Source organism: Pelobates fuscus, chromosome 4 (assembly GCF_036172605.1).
Source record: "Pelobates fuscus isolate aPelFus1 chromosome 4, aPelFus1.pri, whole genome shotgun sequence".
Classification (NCBI taxonomy): Eukaryota; Metazoa; Chordata; class Amphibia; order Anura; family Pelobatidae; genus Pelobates; species Pelobates fuscus.
The window spans coordinates 5,225,906-5,241,397 of NC_086320.1; the positions used below are offsets into that span (position 1 = coordinate 5,225,906).

Sequence of the window (15,492 nt, forward strand, 5' to 3'; positions counted from 1 at the left end):
TGTAATAGTATACTATGTCCTTGGCTTGGTCTTAAAGGGCCAGTCGTGCCATACAAAATCCCATTAATCCCAGCCATTGTACTTAAAGGGTGCCATCTTTCTGGGACCATAATCACTGGGCAGGAGGTGAGCCATCAGCCCCCTCCAGGGGGGCGTACTCTGGTATAGGACCCAGTCCGCTACATACTTTTAATGTAAGTCACATCTGACTGAAAGCAAAACTATTTTTTTATTCCATGCAGACTGTGTCAGTCAAAGCCAGGGGAGGTGAAGCTAGGCCTCCATAAACAAATGGCGGAGAATTGAGCAGTGAGACTGCAGGGGCATGATCTATACACCAAAACTGCTTCATATAGCTAGTTATTTTAGTGACTATAGTGTCCCTTTAAGGCCATAAATATCCTGAAATATTCATTTTTTTTTTTCAATGCCCCTGTTTTAGTCTTCACTTTGACTGCTCACCTGACTGAGTGCAGAGTTCAGACCAATAATCTGAATGTAAGGTAGAAATAAATATATATATATATATATATATATATATATATATATATATATATATATATATATATATATATATATATAAAATTACACATTGCTTTAACCCCTTAAGGACCAAACTTCTGGAATAAAAGGGAATCATGACGTGTCCTTAAGGGGTTAATGTCCGCTCATACTAGCTAGTTACCCGACTCCAAGGTTAATACATATTATCCGATAAGCCATTTAACTGTTTGATTAAAATTCTGCTGTTAAATGCTTATCAGAAATCGATAAATCCTGGCGGGGCCTGATAGCCAAGCGAGATGATCGCATGTGGCTAGCGCTCCCTAAAGAAAATCCCCTACTGGGCCAAATTATGGACTTGTCCTCTCTACTTCTGGCACAAAACTTCCTATACTCCTTGGGACTATCCTGCCAAGAGTTGGACTGGTTTCTGGCAGTGCTAGCCCGTGCTCACCATCTCTGTGGCCTACTAACGTACCTGAGGCGGGGGAGGCGCCCATCCTCTGCCCGGGCCTGAGGAAAGCATGTTGTTGGGTCCTGTTCCCCCCCCCCCCCCCCCCCCCCCATTTGGACTGGTGGGGGATATCCTGATCTCCACTGGTGAAAACTAGTGGCCCTCTCAACAGGGCACCACAATATAGAGGGTTGAGGTCCACCTTGCAAGATGGCGGCCACGCCGGGCCCACTACTCCACAAGCCTTCCCACAGCCTGATCCTCACGCAGACCCACTGCTGAAAGCTTTTGACGAGCTCTGTGCTCAGTTCTGGGCTAAACTACAAAATCAAATGCTGCACGATACTCACATGGGCCCAGCCATGACCACACAAACTCAGTTTGGCTGGCCGACGCAACAGTGTGCAATCTCTCCCGGGCTGTGCACACAGATCATCACGGAGGTGGAGGCACAGACTGATTCCGAGGTTGGTAACTAAGCCTAGACGACATGGCTTCCAAGCCAGCTTCTACCCACCCAGAATGCAAATCACTCGGGGTTCTTTTCCCAGGCACCACCTACATCGCCGGTGGGTTCCTCATATGTTCTGCTGGCTGGCTATCGGATCGCCGAAAATATCTCCAGCAGTCGGGCGTGGGTGGCCTTCGTGGGATCAGTTCCTCTAAGTGTATCGCAGCGGCGATACGGAGGGGTGACCTATTCAATTTACCTGATCGGGAGCTGGACTGTCTGATGTGGCCCACATGCGGAGTAGGATGAATACAGATGACACCTCTGTACTCCTCGCAATGCTCTGACTCCTACTGCCACGGCATGAGCCTCTGTGTTTGTGTTCATATTATTTTAGCTGTTTTTTAATTTTAATTTTACAAACGTGTGACAAACCTGACAAGCAATTTATTGTATCCGTAAACTTTTCGTGTTCTCCTTGCATGCTAACTAAAACAATATTGAGCAATGAGATATCGAGTGCTATAACTAGATAAGCTATATTGTAACTCTGTATTTCTTATTCTATGTCTCCACCAGCTTGTACACTAATCCATGCACTGCAAACATTAAGAATTATATAAAAAAAAGAAAAATCGATTAAATCCAAGAACTATGCTTAACTTGGAAAATATTGGATGTAGTGATTCAGTTTATTACGGACACAATTCTTGAAATTGTTGATAAATGCTTTATTTGCCTATTTGCCTGAGGGTATAAGTAGTTAAACTAGAATTACCTTAAAAACCCCTACAGGGGTCCTTGTATCTCCCACGTTAGTATAAGGGAGGTTTACCGTACTGTGGGGGCAATTCAATAATAAACCAATACGTTTTTGGTTCTCATGGCATTGGGGAGGTTTTCCCAATTGACCTCCATTGTCATTAGAAAAGGATAGAACATAAAGCCTAACCGAGTTAGTGCTTCCACAGCACATTTATCGGACATTCTTGGTTTTTGGGTTCGGCTGCTATTAAATACAGTCAAAATATGATCATATGTTTACAATGGTCACAATATATTCGTACTGCGGGCACTATTTCCATTCATCAAAGTGTAAGCAATGTGACTAGAATCCAAATTCAGTTTACAGCCCTGTGTTTATGGCATCAAACTATATTATTATTTCATTCCTTAGTGTTGTTGAAGTTTCCCTGTTCACTTTGGTAAAAAGGTAGAAAACTGGGGTCCAATATTTGTTTTCTTTGTGATTTTTGATTCTGTATAACTTCTGTCTGTGTCACCCTGCAGTGGGAGGGACTGACTCCGTGTCCCATAGCTCCCTCTGTCTGTGTCACCCTGCAGTGGGAGGGACTGACTCCGTGTCCCATAGCTCCCTCTGTCTGTGTCACCCTGCAGTGGGAGGGACTGACTCCGTGTCCCATAGCTCCCTCTGTCTGTCACCCTGCAGTGGGAGGGACTGACTCCGTGTCCCATAGCTCCTTCTGTCTGTGTCACCCTGCAGTGGGAGGGACTGACTCCGTGTCCCATAGCTCCTTCTGTCTGTGTCACCCTGCAGTGGGAGGGACTGACTCCGTGTCCCATTGCTCCCTCTGTCTGTGTCACTCTGCAGTGGGAGGGACAGACTCCGTGTCCCATAGCCCCTTCTGTCTGTGTCACCCTGCAGTGGGAGGGACAGTGTGCCCCATAGCTCCTTCTGTCTGTGTCACCCTGCAGTGGGAGGGACAGTGTGCCCCATAGCTCCTTCTGTCTGTGTCACCCTGCAGTGGGAGGGACTGACTCCGTGTCCCATAGCTCCCTCTGTCTGTGTCACCCTGCAGTGGGAGGGACTGACTCCGTGTCCCATAGCTCCTTCTGTCTGTGTCACCCTGCAGTGGGAGGGACTGACTCCGTGTCCCATTGCTCCCTCTGTCTGTGTCACTCTGCAGTGGGAGGGACAGACTCCGTGTCCCATAGCCCCTTCTGTCTGTGTCACCCTGCAGTGGGAGGGACAGTGTGCCCCATAGCTCCTTCTGTCTGTGTCACCCTGCAGTGGGAGGGACAGTGTGCCCCATAGCTCCTTCTGTCTGTGTCACCCTGCAGTGGGAGGGACTGACTCCGTGTCCCATAGCTCCCTCTGTCTGTGTCACCCTGCAGTGGGAGGGACTGACTCCGTGTCCCATAGCTCCTTCTGTCTGTGTCACCCTGCAGTGGGAGGGACAGACTCCGTGTCCCATAGCTCATTCTGTCTGTGTCACCCTGCAGTGGGAGGGACAGACTCCGTGTCCCATAGCTCCTTCTGTCTGTGTCACCCTGCAGTGGGAGGGACAGTGTGCCCCATAGCTCCTTCTGTCTGTGTCACCCTGCAGAGGGAGGGACAGACTCCGTGTCCCATAGCTCTTTCTTTCTGTGTCACCCTGCAGTGGGAGGGACAGACTCCGTGTCCCATAGCTCCTTCTGTCTGTGTCACCCTGAAGTGGGAGGGACAGACTCTGTGTCCCATAGCTCCTTCTGTCTGTGTCACCCTGCAGTGGGAGGGACAGACTCCGTGTCCCATAGCTCCTTCTGTCTGTGTCACCCTGCAGTGGGAGGGACAGTGTGCCCCATAGCTCCTTCTGTCTGTGTCACCCTGCAGAGGGAGGGACAGACTCCGTGTCCCATAGCTCTTTCTTTCTGTGTCACCCTGCAGTGGGAGGGACAGACTCCGTGTCCCATAGCTCCTTCTGTCTGTGTCACCCTGAAGTGGGAGGGACAGACTCTGTGTCCCATAGCTCCCTCTGTCTGTGTCACCCTGCAGTGGGAGGGACAGACTCCGTGTCCCATAGCTCCCTTCTGTCTGTGTCACCCTGCGGTGGGAGGGACAGACTCTGTGTCCCATAGCTCCTTCTGTCTGTCACCCTGCAGTGGGAGGGACAGACTCCGTGTCCCATAGCTCCCTCTGTTCCTCTGTCTGTGTCACCCTGCAGTGGGAGGGACAGACTCTGTTGTGTAGTCCTTCACTTTGGGGTGTGCGGCAATGAAAAGGTTAGGTCTGTGTTTGGCAGTGATCCCTCTTTTTGCAGGATGAGGAAGATGTTGGCTCTGCATCGTTTTTATTTTATTTTTTTTCATCCTTGAGCGGTTTAAAGAGGCGGTCAGTGGTTTTTGCTGGCGTGGTGTGGAATCTTTCAGCCCCCCTTTCTTCTCAATTCATTGCCAGGTTATTGTGATTCTACTTGGAGGAGATTTCTCCAGGCCACACGTGCTGTGCAGAGCCTCTCTCCTGTCCTTGGGTTTGCTGCATAGCCTCTGAGCTCTGTCCTTGGGTGAGCTGCAGAGCCTCTGAGCTCTGTCCTTGGGTGTGCTGCAGAGCCTCTGAGCTCTGTCCTTGGGTGTGCTGCAGAGCCTCTGAGCTCTGTCCTTGGGTGTGCTGCAGAGCCTCTGAGCTCTGTCCTTGGGTGTGCTGCAGAGCCTCTGAGCTCTGTCCTTGGGTGTGCTGCAGAGCCTCTGAGCTCTGTCCTTGGGTGTGCTGCAGAGCATCTGAGCTCTGTCCTTGGGTGTGCTGCAGAGCATCTGAGCTCTGTCCATGGGTGTGCTGCACAGCCTCTGAGATCCTGTCCTTGGGTGTGCTGCACAGCCTCTGAGACACTGCCCCTGGGTGTGCTGCAGAGCCTCTGAGCCACCGCCCGTGGGTGTGCTGCAGAGCCTCTGAGCCGCCGCCCGTGGATGTGCTGCAGAGCCTCTGAGCCGCCGCCCGTGGGTGTGCTGCAGAGCCTCTGAGCCGCCGCCACTTGGGTGTGCTGCAGAGCCTCTGAGACGCCGTCCCTGGGTGTGCTGCAGAGCCTCTGCCCCTTGGTGTGCTGCAGAGCCTCTGAGACGCCGCCCCTGGGTCTGCTGCAGAGCCTCTGAGACGCCGCCCCTGGGTCTGCTGCAGAGCCTCTGAGACGCCGCCCCTGGGTCTGCTGCAGAGCCTCTGAGACGCCGCCCCTGGGTCTGCTGCAGAGCCTCTGAGACGCCGCCCCTGGGTCTGCTGCAGAGCCTCTGAGACGCCGCCCCTGGGTCTGCTGCAGAGCCTCTGAGACGCCGCCCCTGGGTCTGCTGCAGAGCCTCTGAGACGCCGCCCCTGGGTCTGCTGCAGAGCCTCTGAGATTTGAGGTCTGTGAGCCCGGCTGGGCGGGCAATACATGGGTACTGTTCTCTATCTGTAGTCCTGGACACAGCCCGATACATCCCTGTAGCGGACCCTGGGTAACCTAGCTACCCCTCCGCTATTAATGAATGAAGAAACACCCCACAAACGAACGACACACAGTTTCATGGTACAACAACAACTTTATTGGCCACACTCTGCTTTATACTTTTTCCCATACAAGGGGTGGATCACACATAAAGACGATGTCCCCTCCTAGGGGTTGTATAACGGATTCAGAACTCCAGTCCTTTTGTCCCCTGTTCCCGCCACTCAGTCCCTTTGTCCCATTGCCCTACCACTCCCAGGAGTATTCTTACGGAAACGGAACTCCAGTCCCTTTGTCCCCTGTTCCCGCTACCCATCCTCAGGGTTTCCCGCCTCTTGGACTCACAGTTACAGAAAGCCCGCCAAACCACCATTGTTCCCAAAGAGTGTCCCCACCAATCTCAGAACTGTAACTGCCATGAACAGCCTCCATTCGTGGGGTCCCTGGGTGAAACCAGGCAAGGAAAGAGTCTCCTTTCGGGACACGAATGCTCCCCCTGGCCGACGTACATCAATATGAACGGTGGCCACCTGGGGAAGCACTCTTCAATTACTTCACTTGCGGTTTCACATTTGCGGTTTTATGTTGTGAGTTGCCAACGTTCTAATTGATTGGTGTGAACACTCCAAGGGGCACTGGGGAGGTCCTCGTTCAGGAACCGAACTAGGTGGGAAGCAATCCAACAATGTTCCCCCTGGATGGTGTTCGTCTATGGAACGGGCTGCCACCCAGGGGAGGCACTCGCCGAGGCTTCCCTTGTGGATTGCTGTTTTGAGGTTTTGAGGTGGTCCACCGTTCGGGAGGTGAATGGATTCCCTTTGCGGTGGCCCTCCCGAACGAGGAGCAGGTAGTTTAGACGAACACACAGAGTAAACTACAGGAGCACGATAAGGAAAACACATGAAAGAGAGGGAGAGGGAGATCCCCTGCCAAGACAGTACAAACACAATAGGGAAATTAAGTTTATCGGCAGACCCGCTACAATCATCATGGGTAGTGTCCTCTATTCTTAGTCCTGGGCACAGCCCGGTACATCACCATGGGAACTGCCCGCTATCCATAGTCTTGGGCACAGCCCCATACATCACCATGGGTAGTGTCCACTATCTGTAGTCATTATGGATGGGGTCACAGGGCAGACTGGTCAGCCAGTAGGATTAAGGTGTAATGGATGGGATCACAGGGCAGACCGGTCAGCCAGTAAGATGATGGTGTGATGGATGGGGTCAAAGAACTGACCGATCAGCCAGGTGTCAAGAATGACTAAAGGATCCTCAGCAAGGCGAGAGTCAAAGATCGAGGAAGAGGCGTATTATGGGCTTTAAAGTGACCACCGTGCTAATGTAAAGGTAGCACTAAGAAATAATATGACTAGACTAGAGAAGACAAAAATACAAAACCATAAAAATACAATATACACCAGACACAGGTAGGTAACCGGAACAGTGAAACCAAGGTGTAGTCGAGACCAACAAGGATCAAGAGCACAGAGAAGAATCATGTCCGTAAATAAGCCACGGAGGTAGTCAGACAAGCCAGAGACTGGAACACCAGTGAGGCAGGAATGTAAACAAGGGCAGGAGAGCAGAAACCTAGTCAAGGCAAGCTGGATTAAAACAGAGACTCAAATAACAGGATAAAAGAACACTAAATATTCTGAAACCTCAAAAGGGCCAATGTGAGCCAGAGGGCTCTCTTTAAATAGGGGAGTGATAAATAGGGGAGTGATGAACAGGTGATCTGCAACCATGCAATCAGTGTCATGAGAAACCCTCTGGAATCCTCCCAGGAGAACAGGCCTACCAGTGGCATGGTGAACTGAGCACAGAGGCATTAAGTGGGAGACCGGTATTCAGGATCAGATTTCCTGAATTTGGAGGATAACGTGGCAAAACGGATGGGGCATCACAGGACATGATGACCAGCCAGTTGGATGATAGTTTTGTGGAGTGAAGGATTCCTGCGCAGGCTGGCTCGCGAGTTGGATGGTGGTTTAGTGTATACTGTTTAGTTTGCTCATGGTGTTACATAAGCTGAATGCAATACTAACCATGTGATTCATTGTTCAGGTCTTACGTCACAGTGATCTCAATGATTTCATCGTCTTAGAGTCACTAATGGACAGTATGACAAGTCGGCTGAGGGATAACTGTGTGATGGTTCGGATGCTTGCTGTTCGAGGTCTAGGGAACATTGCTTGTGGTTCTCCTGACAAGGTAGTAGCCTCATGAAAGGGACATGTTTAGTAAATAACAGTGGTAGGGGCAATTCCATACGATAACTGCATTCTTACCATTTAAGGTGAAGAAATATGGATCCCAGCTCCTGACTTCCATGATCAATTCTATGGATGACCGTGAAGACCCCGAGCATGTGGTGACACAGGAAGCCATGTCAAGTCTGTCCTTGCTTCTCCCACATGTACAAGACCGGGATATCCACTCACTGCTCATTCACACAGCCATCCGGATCCGGCCTTTCTTCGACCATGTAAGTGTCCACTTTATTATTCATCCATCCACTGTGCCCCTTCCTCTTGTGGTGTCTCCTACATCTCAACTAGTTGAGCTCCACCACCTTCTGTGTGTCTAACCTGCTCTCTGTTTCTATCTATCTGTCCTACCAACTGTATTTCAGTATTATCTTGTTACTGCTCCTTACTTGACAACTTCTCTGTTGGCTACATCTCTGTGTCACGGCTTCTGTCTGTGTATCTCGACCCAATGACTATCCCACCTGCCTGATTCTCTTCTTTCTAAAGGAGAGAGAGGAGCTCCGCAGTGCCTCTGTTGTCCTTTTTGGGAATCTCAGCAAGTTCAGCTCTGGTGAAGGGGAGGAGGTATTTTTTGAGCAGATCCTGAATAGCCTTGTGGTGCTGCTACTGCACCTGCAGGACCCAAAGCCAGAAGTTGTCAAGGTACCTGTAATACGGTGACACCGTGCTTCCACTTGCATGACTCTCCTAAGTAGCTGTTCTAACCTTTCTCATAGTCTAAATGATGGTGTAACCATATATCAGCCCCCAGGAATGCTTGCATGTTTGTGACACGTGGTTTGTGTGTTTCAGGCATGTAAAGTTGCTCTGCAGATGTGTGCAGCAAAAATGAAGAGTCAGAGTCTGGCTGAGATGTTCCAAAGTCACCTGCAGCCCAGCCGCAGCCTGCACTACGGAGAATTCATGAATAATGCCTGCAAACACCTGGTAAGAGGACCGTGCAAAGATGATATGGGAGAGATGAAAAGGGGGCAAAATATGTAGCTTAAACTATGGGTTAAAGAACTTGCTAGAGGGGGTAACAGTCAGGATGGAAGAGGTGAGACTGCCCTTGCAATGTCTTTCTCTCCCCATCATCCCCTTTGTACATAAGGGGGACATTATGCAGGGTGCAGAGGGCTAATGTGGTGGGGGATTATGCAAGGTGCCAAGGGATAATGGAGGGGGGGGGGGAGGGAAGAGAGGGAATTATGCAATGTGCAGAGGGATTACGCAGGGTGCAGAGGGATAATGGGGGAGGGGGGGTTACGCAGGGTGCAGAGGGATAATGGAGGGGGATTTCCAAGGTGCAGAGGGATAATGGGGGGGATTACGCAAGGTGCAGAGGGATAATGGGGGGGATTACGCAAGGTGCAGAGGGATAATGTGGAGGGGACAGCGCAAGGTGGAGAGAGATAACTGGGAGGAGACTATGCGGGGTGGAGGGAAAAACACAGGGCGCAGAGGGATAATGGGGGAGAAGACGACACGGGATGCAGAAGGATAACTGGGGAAAGAACTATGAGGGGTGCAGAGGGATAACTGGGGAGGGGTCAGCGTGGGGTGGAGAGAGAACGCGGGAGGAGACAATGCGGGCTGGAAAGAGATAATGGGGAAGGGAACAACACTGGGTTCAGAGGGATAATGTGGGGGAGACGACATGGTATGCAGAGGGATAATGGGGAGGGGACAGCACGGGGTGGAGAGAGAGCAAGAACGGGGGTTAACTATGTGGGGTGAAGTGGGATAATGAGGGAGGGGACGACACGAGGAGGTGCAGAGGGATAATGGGGGAGGGGGACAGGGCGGGGTGGAGAGAGATAACTGGGGAGGTGGTGGCACAGAGCGAAAGGATAGGAACCTGGAGATATTTGCTTTTCCATCATGTTGGCTCTTGGTTCAGTTGCAGGGATACCCAGACATACTTTCTCAACTTATACAAACTAATATTACCTACTTCAAGAGCATCTGGCCCGAGGTCCGAGCAGCAGCTCCCATGTTTATTGGTAATTATTATAGTAATTTATTGGTGTTGGACAGACGGCGGCTATATTACTGTCATACAAGGTGGGGGTGAAATAATGAAATTAATAGTTTAGAGGTACTGGCCATAAAATGACATAATCTGCTAACCCTTCAAGGTTATAGAAAAATCAGCCACAGACCTTATAGGGTAAATAACTGGAGAGTGTGCGCATGTGGGGGGGTTACACAGTCGTGGTGCGGGGGATAGGGGGATCTGAAGCCGTGGTGTGGTGCGGGGGATAGGGGGGATCTGAAGCCGTGGTGTGGTGCGGGGGATCTGAAGCCGCGGTGCGGGGGATAGGGGGGATCTGAAGCCGTGGTGTGGTGCGGGGGTTAGGGGGGATCTGAAGCCGTGGTGTGGTGCGGGGGATAGGGGGGATCTGAAGCCGTGGTGTGGTGCGGGGGATAGGGGGGATCTGAAGCCGTGGTGTGGTGCGGGGGATAGGGGGGATCTGAAGCCGTGGTGTGGTGCGGGGGATAGGGGGGATCTGAAGCCGTGGTGTGGTGCGGGGGATAGGGGGGATCTGAAGCCGTGGTGTGGTGCGGGGGATCTGAAGCTGTGGTGTGGTGCGGGGGATCTGAAGCCGTGGTGTGGTGCGGGGGATAGGGGGATCTGAAGCAGTGGTGCGGTGCGGGGGATCTGAAGCCGTGGTGTGGTGCGGGGGATCTGAAGCAGTGGTGCGGTGCGAGGGATCTGAAGTCGTGGTGTGGTGGGGTATAGGGGGATCTGAAGCCGTGATGTGGGAGATAGGGGGATCTGAAGCCGTGATGTGGATGTGGGAGATAAAGGGCAATGTAACTATAGAAAAGGTGTGGTCAGTATGTAGCCGTGCTAGAGGTTACATAGCCATGGAGGGGGTGGGGGTACAAGGAGTGGTGGAGTGGGTTCCGGTTAGAGAGGGCTAAGGGATGCAGAAGGATAACTGGTGAAAGAACTATGCGGGGGAGTCGGTTCCTGTTCGAGAGGGCTACGTAGCCGTGGAGTAGGTTCCGGTTAGAGGGGGCTTAGTAGCCATGGAGTGGGTTCCTGTTAGGGGGGGGGTACGTTGCCGTGGAGTGGGTTCCGGTTAGAGGGGGGTACGTTGCCGTGGAGTGGGTTCCGGTTAGAGGGGGGTAAGTAGCCGTGGAGTGGGTTCCGGTTAGAGGGGGGTAAGTAGCCGTGGAGTGGGTTCCCGTTAGAGGGGGGTACGTTGCCGTGGAGTGGGTTCCCGTTAGAGGGGGGGGGGGTACGTAGCCGTGGAGTGGGTTCCCGTTAGAGGGGGGGGGTACGTAGCCGTGGAGTGGGTTCCCGTTAGAGGGGGGTATGTTGCCGTGGAGTGGGTTCCCGTTAGAGGGGGGGGTACGTAGCCGTGGAGTGGGTTCCCGTTAGAGGGGGGTATGTTGCCGTGGAGTGGGTTCCCGTTAGAGGGGGGTATGTTGCCGTGGAGTGGGTTCCCGTTAGAGGGGGGTATGTTGCCGTGGAGTGGGTTCCCGTTAGAGGGGGGTATGTTGCCGTGGAGTGGGTTCCCGTTAGAGGGGGGGGGTACGTAGCCGTGGAGTGGGTTCCCGTTAGAGGGGGGGGGTACGTAGCCGTGGAGTGGGTTCCCGTTAGAGGGGGGTATGTTGCCGTGGAGTGGGTTCCCGTTAGAGGGGGGGGGTACGTAGCCGTGGAGTGGGTTCCCGTTAGAGGGGGGGGGGGTACGTAGCCGTGGAGTGGGTTCCCGTTAGAGGGGGGTAGCCGTGGAGTGGGTTCCAGTTAGGGGGGGGGGGGGTACGTAGCCGTGGAGTGGGTTCCCGTTAGAAGGGGGGGGGGGGGGGGTACGTAGCCATGGAGTGGGTTCCCGTTAGAGGGGGGGGGGGGGGGGTACGTAGCCATGGAGGGGGGTAGCCGTGGAGTGTCTGGAATATGTGTGTTTACTCAGACTAACACCATGCTATGCTTTGCAGGTTTCCTGGTGCTGCACATGCAGAGCGATCAGACTAAGCTGGTAGATCTGGACCATCTGGTCACATGTAAGTCCCAAAGCTGTATATCAGTCTCTCTATATCTAGGTCCCTGTCTGTCCAGCGTTCCCGCCTGTCTGTCTGTCTAGCTCCCCTGATTGTGCAATCGCTAGTCCAGTTATTTTTACTTATTGCCCTTTTTATGCATTGGGATATTTAAGAAATAGTTTCACTACAGCAAGCAGAGAAGGATTCTGTTCCTCACTGTGTGTACGTTCTGCTGCTGCCAGTCGCTGTATAAACCTGTCCTGCTGCCAGTCGCTGTATAAACCTGTCCTGCTGCCAGTCTCTGTAGATCTGTCTGTCTGTAGATATGTGTGTCCTGCTGCCAGTCGCTGTAGATCTGTCTGTCTGTCTGTATGAATGTGTGTCCTGCTGCCAGTCTCTGTAGGTCTGTCTGTCTGTATAAACCTGTCCTGCTGCCAGTCGCTGTAGATCTGTCTGTCTGTATAAATGTGAGTCCTGCTGCCAGTCGCTGTAGATCTGTCTGTCTGTATAAATGTGTGTCCTGCTGCCAGTCTCTGTAGATCTGTCTGTCTGTAGATATGTGTGTCCTGCTGCCAGTCGCTGTAGGTCTGTCTGTCTGTATAAATGTGTGTCCTGCTGCCAGTCTCTGTAGATCTGTCTGTCTGTATAAATGTGTGTCCTGCTGCCAGTCGCTGTAGGTCTGTCTGTCTGTAGATATGTGTGTCCTGCTGCCAGTCGCTGTAGATCTGTCTGTCTGTCTGTATGAATGTGTGTCCTGCTGCCAGTCTCTGTAGGTCTGTCTGTCTGTATAAACCTGTCCTGCTGCCAGTCGCTGTAGATCTGTCTGTCTGTATAAATGTGAGTCCTGCTGCCAGTCGCTGTAGATCTGTCTGTCTGTATAAATGTGTGTCCTGCTGCCAGTCTCTGTAGATCTGTCTGTCTGTAGATATGTGTGTCCTGCTGCCAGTCGCTGTAGGTCTGTCTGTCTGTATAAATGTGTGTCCTGCTGCCAGTCGCTGTAGGTCTGTCTGTCTGTCTGTATAAATGTGAGTCCTGCAGCCAGTCTCTTTAGGTCTGTCTGTATAAATGTGAGTCCTGAAGCCAGTCTCTGTATATTTGTGTCTGTCTTGCCGGTGTCTGTATAAATGTCTGTCCTCCTCTCCAAGCTATGAATCTGAAGTCCTGATTAATGTTAAAGCAGGAGAGGCAGAGACCGGTCACACCATGTATCTCTTTATATCACACTCTGTGAACCCATATAGCTTTCCTTCCTGTGATCAGCTGAGCAGGTTTCAGGATAAGGAGATTTACAGCTGTATGACCTTACCCCCCTTTCCATCCCCGGGGATAACCCACCGTGAGCAGGTTGGGGTGGCGGGAGGAGAGGAAACACAGTGAGATCATTAGCCTGACTCGCAGACGGCTCTCTGAGTGCCTCCCATAGGGTCCCATGTAAACAGCTACTGGTAGTTGGATGGCCAAACAGTACACATTGAGAAGGAGCCTGGGATCGGGGCCAGGGAGGGGGCTGAGCGAGAGAAAGGGAGGAAAGCCAGGGAGTAAGATGGGAAAAGAGAGACAAGTCAGAAAAGCGAAATTAACAAGTAAACTGCATGAAGAGAGAGTGCAAGAAATAGAAGATAGTGGGCAATGCGGCTAGTTGGATCGGGAGAGAGTGGGCAATGCGGCTAGTTGGATCGGGAGAGAGTGGGCAATGCGGCTAGTTGGATCGGGAGAGAGTGGGCAATGCGGCTAGTTGGATCGGGAGAGAGTGGGCAATGCGGCTAGTTGGATCGGGAGAGAGTGGGCAATGCGGCTAGTTGGATCGGGAGAGAGTGGGCAATGCGGCTAGTTGGATCGGGAGAGGGTGGGCAATGCGGCTAGTTGGATCGGGAGAGGGTGGGCAATGCGGCTAGTTGGATCGGGAGAGGGTGGGCAATGCGGCTAGTTGGATCGGGAGAGGGTGGGCAATGCGGCTAGTTGGATCGGGAGAGGGTGGGCAATGCAGCTAGTTGGATCAGGTGAGGGTGGGCAATGCGAATAGGGAATGTTGGATCGGGAGAGGGTGGGCAATGCGGATAGTTGGAGCGGGAGAGATTGAAGAGTCGGGGTGGGGACAGAGCCACAGGACTGGTATGGGTTGGAGAAATGGACACCTGTTGGTCTGAGTTTCCCCTCATGACTTTGCTCCTTGTTTTACAGGTCTCATTGTGCTCCTGAAGGATCCCGTACCATCTGTGCGAGTTAAAGCCTCCGAGACTATGGCTCGTCTTGTAAAGATTGTATAATTGTTCAAGAAAGAATTTCAAACTTATCCTGAAATAAATGAGCCTATTTCTGCATGTCCAGCATCACCTTATGCTAAGGAGGAAGGCTTTCAAAAGGTCCTCACCATTCCTCGATTTCTTCGCGGTGTCCCTCCCACATGGAATCTCTATGCTTATCTTCTGTCTTTGTTATAAAGATGTGCCCAATTCTGTCTTCCACCTTTGTCTCCCTGCTTGTGAGTGGCAGAGGAAGAGTTCCTTGGTTTGTAATATTGGATTATCCACCGGCTCAGAGACATAGTTCAGTGGAGGGTTTCCTCTTTATTGATGGTGCAATATTTTTAGGCTGTGGTGGTTGTGTGTGCGTGTGTATATATATGTATATATATGTATATATATATATATATATATATATATATATCGCTATATACAGGGTGTATATTAAAAGATGGGGTGTATATGGTTGGTGGGTGAATTTCTGCATAATACCATGGAAATTATTTTTGAATAAAATTAAGTTTTGCATTGTGTGTCTTTCTCCTCCTGTGGGGGCTCCAATATTTAATTATCTGCCAAGATGTATGCCACTTTCACAATGCAGACTTTCAATTATGACAAATTGATTGTCCCTTAGTGACAAATTACATTCAGTGTTCATCAGCACTAAGGGATAAACGATGTACGCCCTACATGTCGGAGTGATGGGCGAGTCCGAGCTATTTGTGGCCTATTCCTCATCGCTGCAAGTTTTAATAAAGGAAGATAGAAAATAGAAGACTGGGGTAATTTTAGTTAGAACTGGAACAAGAACAGAGGACAGGTTTTGGGGTAAGAAAGTAAATGCTAGGAGCTAAGCTAGTGTCACTGCGGATTATCAGTTCTTTTTAGAAAGCATATTGCAACTGGGATGAAGAAGTTGTACTAGTATAAACGTGGGATAGTGCTATTAAAGAAGCACATTTGTGTTCTGTGAGCTGTTTCCTGGAGATTGTAACACCTTGTTTGGTGGCCACCAGGCAGGGGTGATAAAGCAATGTAGGTGGAAAGTTCAATAAAAACACTGCTGTCGGGAGTTGAAGTGACATGTGAATGACAATCATGGACACAGGCTAAATGTTCAGTGTCTTCAGTCGGACTGACTTCCGGTCATGTCGACTCTGTTACACCAAAATTCTGTGTACAGTCATGGGCGCTGATCACCAAAAATCATCTGGACGGTTTCTCGGTAACGTTATGGAAATTGAGGGTGGGAAGGACTCATCAGAGCAGATACAGACCCAGCTTAACAATAATTCTGGAAGAAGCTGGCTGCTTTACCATTCGCTAGTCTTTCTAGAATGGATTGAGTTTATTATATCAAAGATCAGTACTTTTTCACATGATGGGATTCA

General features: G+C 51.1%; 1 protein-coding gene across 1 annotated transcript in view; it reads left to right on the forward strand.

Moving 5' to 3' along the window:
* MROH1 (maestro heat like repeat family member 1) overlaps positions 1–14,465 on the forward strand; it is a 143,663-nt gene extending 129,198 nt beyond the window's left edge. Inside the window, exons 28-34 of the mRNA XM_063450889.1 lie at positions 7,675–7,821; positions 7,907–8,095; positions 8,367–8,522; positions 8,673–8,807; positions 9,763–9,865; positions 11,811–11,876; positions 14,037–14,465. Of these exons, the coding sequence (XP_063306959.1) occupies positions 7,675–7,821; positions 7,907–8,095; positions 8,367–8,522; positions 8,673–8,807; positions 9,763–9,865; positions 11,811–11,876; positions 14,037–14,122 (882 nt within the window). The 3' untranslated portion in view covers positions 14,123–14,465. The remainder of the gene's footprint in view (positions 1–7,674; positions 7,822–7,906; positions 8,096–8,366; positions 8,523–8,672; positions 8,808–9,762; positions 9,866–11,810; positions 11,877–14,036) is intronic.
* The last annotated feature ends 1,027 nt before the right edge of the window (positions 14,466–15,492 follow it).